This window comes from Drosophila miranda, chromosome 2 (assembly GCF_003369915.1).
Source record: "Drosophila miranda strain MSH22 chromosome 2, D.miranda_PacBio2.1, whole genome shotgun sequence".
In the NCBI taxonomy this organism is placed as follows: Eukaryota; Metazoa; Arthropoda; class Insecta; order Diptera; family Drosophilidae; genus Drosophila; species Drosophila miranda.
Window position 1 is genome coordinate 27,120,233 of NC_046675.1, and position 8,597 is coordinate 27,128,829.

An 8,597-nucleotide genomic window follows, 5' to 3' on the forward strand; every position below is an offset into this window, starting at 1 on the left:
GATTGCTGCACTTCATACTAAAACTGCAGAACAAACGATACTAAAATCGATTGGAATTTGGAAAACATCAAGTGCGTCAGAGTTTCATTTGAAAATCCAAAACAGTAGAGGTGGGAAATCATCGATAGATCCAAATAGATCGAAAATACGTAGACATAGTTAGTTGGTAAAAGCCCGCATGATGGGTACTCCACGCAGGGCTTCAAAGAATTCCCGCCATACTCTCAGGAAAGGGGACAATATCCATCCCAGGCTCGAATTATATGTACATATGTCGCATCATGTTGGCGGACCTGGCGAACAACCTGATTTTGGCTTCTACAGTTCAAACAGTGTTGAAAACTAAAATGAAATCACACTGGCGCTATTTTCCAACTTAGAGCTCATATACATTTTATTTATAAATTTTTTTGTTTTTATAAGTTTATTCTGCCCTGTTGGGCGTTTCGTTTCAGCTTCTTGTTAAAGACTGAAAATAAAATACGGAAAACCCTTTAATAGATGAAAATATCGAGCTAGCTCAACGAAATTCGCCCAGAACTTTCAATGAAGGCAGGCAGTATCGGGCTTTCCAAAGAAATTGATGTATAATATAAAAAGGAAGAAGGTAAAGATTGGAATCCACCCACTTCTTATATTTTGTTAGATTTATAATTTATGGTGAGAGTTTTACTCAGATTAAATATTGATTCATCGTTTGCACTTTAATGTGCTCGCTTGTCAGCCTCAGGCACTCCGAAGAGTTTTCAAACTCCAGGTGCACTGTTTTTCTGGGCTCTGTCTGCGTAAAGCCATTTGTCGAGAACTGGTGTCTCTCCTTAAAATAGTCTGGATGGGAGACTTCCAAGTACACAAGCAGAGCTGGATACTTCACTGTGATGCGTAGGCTGAAACTGTTGGTATACGGTTGCTTGGCCGTGCTGCAGTCAGGACCCACCACTTCCAGCTGTCAGGGGTAAGTGAAGACATGATAGCAATAGGATAGGAATATGGCATTCGCACCCACCGCTAATTCCGGATCTTTGATGCCCTTAACGTTCTTTATAGGCACCGGGTAGAAGTAATTTCGTGCTATTGTCACACCGTTGTTATCTTCCAAGACGATCTCCAGAAAGATTTCTTCCTTCGAGTGGTTTTCGTACAGAAAAGTGTCCAGAGGTATTGGGCGCGCTTCCAGCTCATTTGAACCCTGCGGATATATGTATTCGATAGGTCTACTGCTGGAGCCGTTTGCTGGTTACGGTTACACTCACCAGAGCGAAGGCACGGGCTATAGTCTTTTTAGCAATGAAGTCTGTCCAGAGATAGGTGTTGATTTTGACGTGGTACAAGAGCGTGTCAGCATGCTCCATGTAGTCCTCCCTTGTGAGCGTCACGTTGAGGCTATCCGTATTCTTATCGTACAGGGCAATCACTCTCGTGGGAGCCAAAAAGTCCTTGGCCCAGTAGTAGACTATCTTAAAGTTTCCATAGAAGTCGATGCAAGACCAGGTGGGTGCCACCCACACGTCATTTAACTGCCACATTAGTGCACCCATTGTCTGGTTCTCAGTGCGCAGGGTGCGGAAGAGGTCGACTGCCGTCTTGGCGGTCATTGCCTGGGAGACCTGGCTGAAGTATATGAATTCCTGAATATTCTCATCCCAGTTGTGGGGCATGAATGGCAGTTGGAGGGCAATCAGCTTAAGTATCGGTATGAATCCCTTGGGATCGTGGTGGTGACTTCGAATGAGCGCAGCTATGCTTTCGTTGGACTCATCTGAGCCATTGCCCAGCGCTCGCTGCCAGGTGGAGAGCATGGGTAGACTGGCATATCCGAACTCGGATACGAACCGACCGTGTGGGTAGGTTTCCGGGTCAAAGCCGTCCTTTTCGTCCTCCCAAAAGTGGACTTGGAACAAAAAAATTTGTGATAAATAATATCAAAGCTGGGAACAGAGTTGGCTTACTGTCGCCGAAATTAGGAGTTTGAGGATCTTTGGCCAGCTCCTTGCCAGACTCTTCAATACCCAGCGAGGGCGTGGAGATTAAAGGGCCAGGGCGCGGATTGAAATCGTTGCGTGAAATTATACTCAGCTCGTGCTTCAGAGTGCCCATGAATAGGGCCTGATAGTCCTTCTCAAGGCGCGTCGCATTTTCACCGAACTCCGAGCGATTCTTTACCAGGAAGAGCTCAATCTCGTTGTTAGTCACAATCATCGCGAGACTGGGGTGGTACGAGAGCCGCTGCGCATTTTGCATTGTTTCCAGGCAGACAGAAGCCACAAAATCATCGGTTAGGGGGTAGGCTGCCTTGGAAAATGTCATGTCCTGCCATACCAGGAGGCCGTAGTAGTCTGCCAAGTTGTAGAATGTTTCCGACTCGTAGAGACCGCCCCCCCAGACTCGGATCATGTTCATGTGGACATCGTGGGCCGATTTCAGCAAGTGCTGCACTGTAAAGTGCATTTTATGATTAGCCATCTTCTGCATCTCTGCAATGATATGCACTTACTCACCCGTATCCGCCTCAGCTGATAGTTCTGGCAATGTATTGGCCGGTACATAATTGGCACCCTTCATGAAAATCGGATGGCCGTTCACACGAAAAAAGAAGGTTCTACCAATCCCTACACAAAGCCGAGGAGAAGGGATGATATGGCTATGACCATAGAGTGAGAAAAAGTAGTCCTACTCACTGTCCACGTCCTCCACCAGCTCAATGGTGCGAAATCCAATCTTCAATAGTTTCTGGGACTCGGTGCGCGAGCTCAGGTTGGGGGCTTCGCTGGAGAAGCACTTCACTGAAAACAGCACGGGGTAGAGACGTTGCTTGCCATAGCCATTTGGCCACCACAGGGTGACGCGGTCCTGGGGAGAATGGGAAGAAGAACCGGGATATACCGAACGACTCTTTATCTCGTGCATGAATAGGCTTGCGTGTAACGTACCAGGGGAATGTGTATTTTGAACTCGAGAACGGGGGAGGCATAGTTTACCTCTTGCTGATCCATTACAAGTGGTTCGTCCAAGAGCTCACTAAAAGGTCATTGTCATGGATATTTAATTTGCCTATATAATATTTTTATTAAGCTCTGAATACCTGGCATACACCACGAGCTTAGCGTAGAAGTTCTGCAACGCAGGTGAGCTGACAAAGGCCCGACAATCCATCGTCCAGTGCGTGTCATTGCGGTTGATGGCCACATCGACGTCGCGCAGGATTCCCACCGTGTAGTACTCGATGGTCACTGGCTTCCATATTCCAGACGACAGGGCTGCTGGGTTCCACTCGCCGCCGAAGCTCATTTGCATTTTGCGGAGCATGTTTCGATGGCACTCGACATAGCCCAGCGCCGTTGGACAGCTGGGGGGAGCAGTGGCAGTGCCCGTTTCTTCCAGTTTTTGGGCGCGAATGCGGGCCTCCTGAAGGGGCGAAAGCAGCTCGATTTCCAGGGTATTCTGGCTGGGACTGGGCAGCAGAAAGTGCCCGATGGCGAACGAGTAGCGGATGAACATGTTGTCCGTTTCACCGATCAGCTCACCGTTCAGCCACAACTTGGACACGGTGTCGACTCCGTGCAGCGTGAGATTCACCAAACTGTCGCTGCCCAATTCGACGCCTATATATCGATCGGTCAGCGTCGACTAATAAAGAAGAAATCAGTTACTTACTGTCGAAGGTGGTGCTGTAAATCCAAGTTTGGTTGGCTATCCAGCTGAGCGCCACATTGTTTTCCTTTTCCAGCAGGTCCCCGTATGTTTCCTTCAGCGCCGTATACACACCACTCGGCACCCGGGCAACGTCGATCTTCAGTGCTGAAAATATAGTGGTTATTTAGATCGGGGGGAAGGCGAAGAGTTGCCGCATCTCAAATTGCATCAAAATCACAGAGCCAGTCGTAAGAAGTATTTATAACCAATTAATTAGCGCAGGTGCTACCAGAGACTCAACGTAGACGATGGCATTTTAATCTTATCACAAGTGCAAACACTCCTGGGGAGGCCACGGCCCGTGCACTACTCGCGCCGTCCATGATGAGTCAATCACATCACAGCGGCAGGTGATACTTTCATCAATTTCGCGTACTCGCACTCATTAGACTACAAAGAGGTACTTACAAGAGGTCGCGTTCCTCAATGTCCATTTTGTAAGTTCCTCCACGAGGACAGTTTTAGCTTCCAGAGTGTGGACGGCGATGGCGATTAGCAAAGCGCAACAGGGGTAAAATGTCTTGAACATATTTAATTCGTTTCTGGACAAGCAGCAATTAAACCGATAAACATCTTGTTCGTGTTTATTTATTTGGCTTTAATTAAAATCTTATCTCTGGTATGGGTTTTTTGGGTTCTGCGCTCTATTCTTCTTCGAACACACGTTACCGCTCCGGGAACGCTTTGATTACTGAGCACTTCCAGCAATTTGTGGTCTCCAAAGCATGGACGAACTTATCAGTTCGACTGGGTGTGGGGAAAATATCAGATGGCTGACAGTTCGATAATGGGTGGAATCAGTTGAAATTGCTACCACGTACTCTCCCAAGGGATAACGAAATCACGGGAACAAACAAAGGATTCTTAAGGGGACCAGATTGAACAATGCGACTGGCATTCCTGATAAAGCAGAAATCAGATTCAATTCGTGTAGATGTACATATATAGCAGCCAGAAAAAAGAGTTTTCGATTCCATAAAGCATATATGTACGATATTATTTAGAAATAGTTTATTAATATTGTTAAGCTATTAAGCGTTTTTAATAACTGTTGCAATTTTTGAAGTTAATAAAAGTCGAGATTTTGTATATAATTCACAATTTATTTGCATATGTAAACCAACTTATCGCGTATGTACATATGGGGGTGATTGGGCGAACGAATGATGCGAGGATGTTAATCTAATAGCTGCGACGATTAGCTCAAGACTAAAAATGCAAGGGTTGACGGGCCAAATTGCCGGGCTCTATGCAGCAAGCTTAGACGCGAGCGAGAGAGTAGGATAGCCCGAGAGCGTTAGAGCTGCTCGGGGCCGCTGCTAAGCCGAGTACGAGAGATTGAGATAAAGGGAGACGAAAAATGAAATATTTAAGCTGCTTGACCCGACGCATATTATTAATCGCGTTAGTCTGATATGTGTGAGAACAACAATTTTTTTAAGGGTTACTGCTTGATCTCGGCTGATTTCTGCTGCTGCGGCTTAAGTTACGTCTGGCTGCTGCGATTCTCTCTTTACGACTCTTTCTTCTTCTCTGTCTGCTGTTGATCTGCTGCTGTTACTACTGCTGTTGCTGCTCATCAGCTGTTCCTATGCTGCTGTTGCTTATCCCCGCTGCCCCCTCAATAGGCCGGCTGGCCCACTCTTTCTTACATAAATAATCGTCGTTCGGACCTATAAGAAGTAGAGCTATACAGACTCCTGTGATATCCCAGGGAGACAATTTTTGACATGCCCTTTACCGCCCTCTAAAATCGAATCTCAATCTTAATCTCTAAAATCCCTCAATCATAGAAAATGATAATATCAAATAGATTCCAGAAATGGCTATCTCACGGCCTCGTTCAGCGTGGCCTAGTGAGAAGATATAGCGGCCGAATAAGGTCGAATGGTTCAGTATGGAAATTACTGGAATATTTGTCCAATAGAGTGCAAGTACAAGTTACTTATAATTGTATCCTCTCAAATAGAATATTATTCTTTAGAGATCAGTGAAAACCAGAGTTGATCTGTTTCTATTCAGGATGTCCGTGGCTGTGAAGCTATCTGGGAACGGGCACATTCCTGGTCGTTTATGGTTTTTATTGTATTTGATTATGTATATATATTGTATATTATTTTGCATAAGAAATAAACTGAAACTCTAGGTGAGTGAGTCCATTTTGGGAATGCGCATATTTATTACTCGTATATTGTATTTACTATAGTTAATGTAGTAGCATAAGTAATAGTAATGGGCATATAATTTTTAATTTAAGATAGTATTTACAAATGCAAACAACACAGGGCCCTTTGATCCAAAGCCAAAAGTTGTAGTTGCGTTTACCGACCAAAGCGCATGTGACCGTAATCATCAAACTGGTCGTCGCCGCCCCGCTTTCCGAACCGCATATGACCATAGTCGTCTAAGCGTTTTGACATCGTCCGATCGTCCTCGTTGTCCATCAGCAAGTCCAGTTCGATGGGTATTACAGGCCGGGAGATTATTGGAACTCTGTGCCCGAACCCAGTGGATCTCTGGTGGCGTCTGCTGCCGAAGCGTGCCAACGAGAGTCCGTCCGTATTTCCCGCCTCTGATCCCATCTTGGGATCGAGGTCTTGCAGTCGCCGTTCCTCCTTACCGACCTCCACGCTGGCTGTCTGGGACGGTACTGGCAGCACCACCAGCAGATAAAATGTTAAGGCCCAGAGGGGCATCGCCAAGGTGGCAAAATGCGCGCATCCCATTCCGCGGTGTCCCATTCTCGGCTTTGCCCTTACAAGACTGGTTCACTGCTCCAGAAACATCTTCTTTTTATAGAAAATCTGTTATCTGGGAAGCGCCCCTTCCTGTTGTTATTATTTCGCAGCCATGCTGGCCGCAAAGGTACAGCCCACAATATGAATACAGCTCAATCGAATTAGCCTTGTGAGGGCTGACATGTGATTGACGTGATTGATTAAATCAACCCTCAAGCACCGCGTGCTGCTGTTCTGAAGGAAGAAGTTAATTTGACGAAGTGAAAAACGTTCAGACCTGGATCTACATTTATGCAAACATTTTTTTTTGTAAAGTTTTAATATTAGTGCCGAATAGATTTATATGGAAGCTATCCAACAATCTGTTGCAACAGAATTTTCATATCGTGCATCTTCTGCTTCGGTTAAAGACATAGGAATTTAATGCCGAGTTTTGTTGTCCGAGAGTGTTTCAAAGTCCAGCGTTAAATTTTTCTGAAATGCTGGCAATTATGAAAATTTATCAGCTTTGGAACAGAGTCCTGAACATCCGACTTAGTTTTAGTTTTACAAATTATTTATTATCCAGAACAACAATTGGCCGGTGTCCAGGCCGTCCGCAAGCCGCTAGCCACGGACAAGTATCCACCCATCAATGATTTTATCCAGAGTGACATATTGGCCAGTCGCTCTGAGTTCTGTGGCTAATGTTGTGACGGGATCGGAGCAGACACAGGTTGTACTCAACTATGAGGCTCTCACCAATTTCCCGGTCCTGCTCTCCCATCCCAAGGAGAAGATACGAATAGAGGCTGTCTGCTTCCTGTCAAACATCACCGCTGGCAACTAGTCACAACTGCAGGCCAAAAATAATTGAGAACCTGAGAAAGGGTTAATTCTTGATACAGAAGGTTGCCAAGGATGGGTGTCATTCAGCCGCTCCTTGATCGCCTCTCATGCCAGGATACCCAAGTTATCAAAGTAAGAGATTTCCCTTGCATACTGTCTATGTCCAGGAGTAACCATATCTCTTCCAGGTTGTGCTTAATGGTTTAAGCAATTCTCTCAAATTGGCCGATAAACATGTGGAAACGGTGGCCAACTTTAAAAGTGTGACACTGTGGAAATTTATTAACTGGCTAACGACATCATCGATCAGTAGTTTTAGAACTAGCTATGCAAAGAGCTAATAGCTAAGCCAGAATGCATTTGTTCGAAGTGATGGAATGTCTTTCTTACACAGGTCGAACAGACAGAACACGTCTCACCAGCCCCCACATCCGATGTTACACAGTACAACGAATGATCCGAACAAGCTGGGGACAAGTTACCAGCTTTTAAGGTACCAAATGATAACAGTATATTTTCCATAGCAGCCCAAATCAAGTGCGCCAAATTCCAGCAGCAGCAAAGCTGGCCAATACTCTCCCAAAAATAAATGACACATAAAGGAAAAGCAGAGAATTGTCGAACTGTTTAAATTTTAGAGAACTATCCATGGACGGAAATATACGCATGTATGTACATAAATATATCTATATCCTGACTCTTTTAAGGGTTTCTTCCTCCATTTTAAGATTGTATTGGAGCCCGTTCAGACGTTAGTTATGTTATGATACATTAAGATATAAAAGTAAACGCTGACATTGGGGTCTGCAGCATGTTTCGAATTCTTATAATAAAGGATGAATTTCCCCTTTCAAATTTGTATGCGGAATTAGAGACTTCTTCAAACCGGATAGAAAAGTAACATATCTGCTGTTGCTAGCAGACTGGACTCTGTAATTCAATTGTATTCACACGCCATGGGAACATTATCTTTACATATGTATTTGCACATTCTGATAATATTACCCGTATTCGAACATTTTGCTTCAATTAGAATCTGCCCACGCCCACATTTACATAAAAAAATGTGTGTTTATGGACTTGTATACCTTATGGGAAATGATAATGCGGGCGATAACAAAATTGTGCTAATAAAACCAGTAAAACATAAACAAAGTGACCCCAGACATAAGAGAAAGCTCAGTTGCCGATGATAGTTTCGTTCGAGCTGTTTGTGTCAGATTCTATGTTACTTGGGTATTTCGTTCTTCTCTCTAGAAGCCTCCATCTGCAGCACTTGCCTCACGGGAGACCACTCCAAGGTGTACAATGGATTGATTGCAGTCTGTGATCCGCAAA

At 44.8% G+C, this 8,597-nt stretch overlaps 2 protein-coding genes across 2 annotated transcripts; both read right to left on the minus strand.

The window, feature by feature from the left end:
* Positions 1-586: 586 nt before the first annotated feature.
* LOC108156278 (beta-mannosidase-like) lies at positions 587-4,385 on the minus strand. The gene is made up of 10 exons (XM_017287651.2): positions 4,102-4,385; positions 3,655-3,798; positions 3,083-3,602; positions 2,931-3,018; positions 2,679-2,850; positions 2,499-2,609; positions 1,950-2,435; positions 1,254-1,891; positions 1,007-1,189; positions 587-946 (listed from the first exon to the last, which is right to left on the minus strand). The coding sequence occupies exons 1-10, from the start codon at positions 4,220-4,222 to the stop codon at positions 674-676; spliced, it is 2,736 nt and encodes a 911-aa protein (XP_017143140.1). The 5' UTR covers positions 4,223-4,385; the 3' UTR covers positions 587-673.
* A 1,463-nt stretch (positions 4,386-5,848) lies between these two features.
* Positions 5,849-6,457, minus strand: LOC108156279 (drosulfakinins). Its single transcript, XM_017287652.2, has one exon. It carries the CDS (start codon positions 6,432-6,434, stop codon positions 6,015-6,017), a length of 420 nt encoding a protein of 139 aa, XP_017143141.1. The 5' UTR covers positions 6,435-6,457; the 3' UTR covers positions 5,849-6,014.
* Between the last annotated feature and the right edge of the window lie 2,140 nt (positions 6,458-8,597).

Bases quoted from the DNA above. Each gene is read 5' to 3' on its own strand.
- LOC108156278 (XM_017287651.2), bottom strand. From the start codon at position 4,222: ATGTTCAAGACATTTTACCCCTGTTGCGCTTTGCTAATCGCCATCGCC. The intron at 1,190-1,253 runs GTGAGTGTAACC...ATATATCCGCAG, and splicing joins TAGCCCGTGCCTTCGCTCTG to GGTTCAAATGAGCTGGAAGC. The intron at 947-1,006 runs GTGGGTGCGAAT...TACCCCTGACAG, and splicing joins TCAAAGATCCGGAATTAGCG to CTGGAAGTGGTGGGTCCTGA.
- LOC108156279 (XM_017287652.2), bottom strand. From the start codon at position 6,434: ATGGGACACCGCGGAATGGGATGCGCGCATTTTGCCACCTTGGCGATG.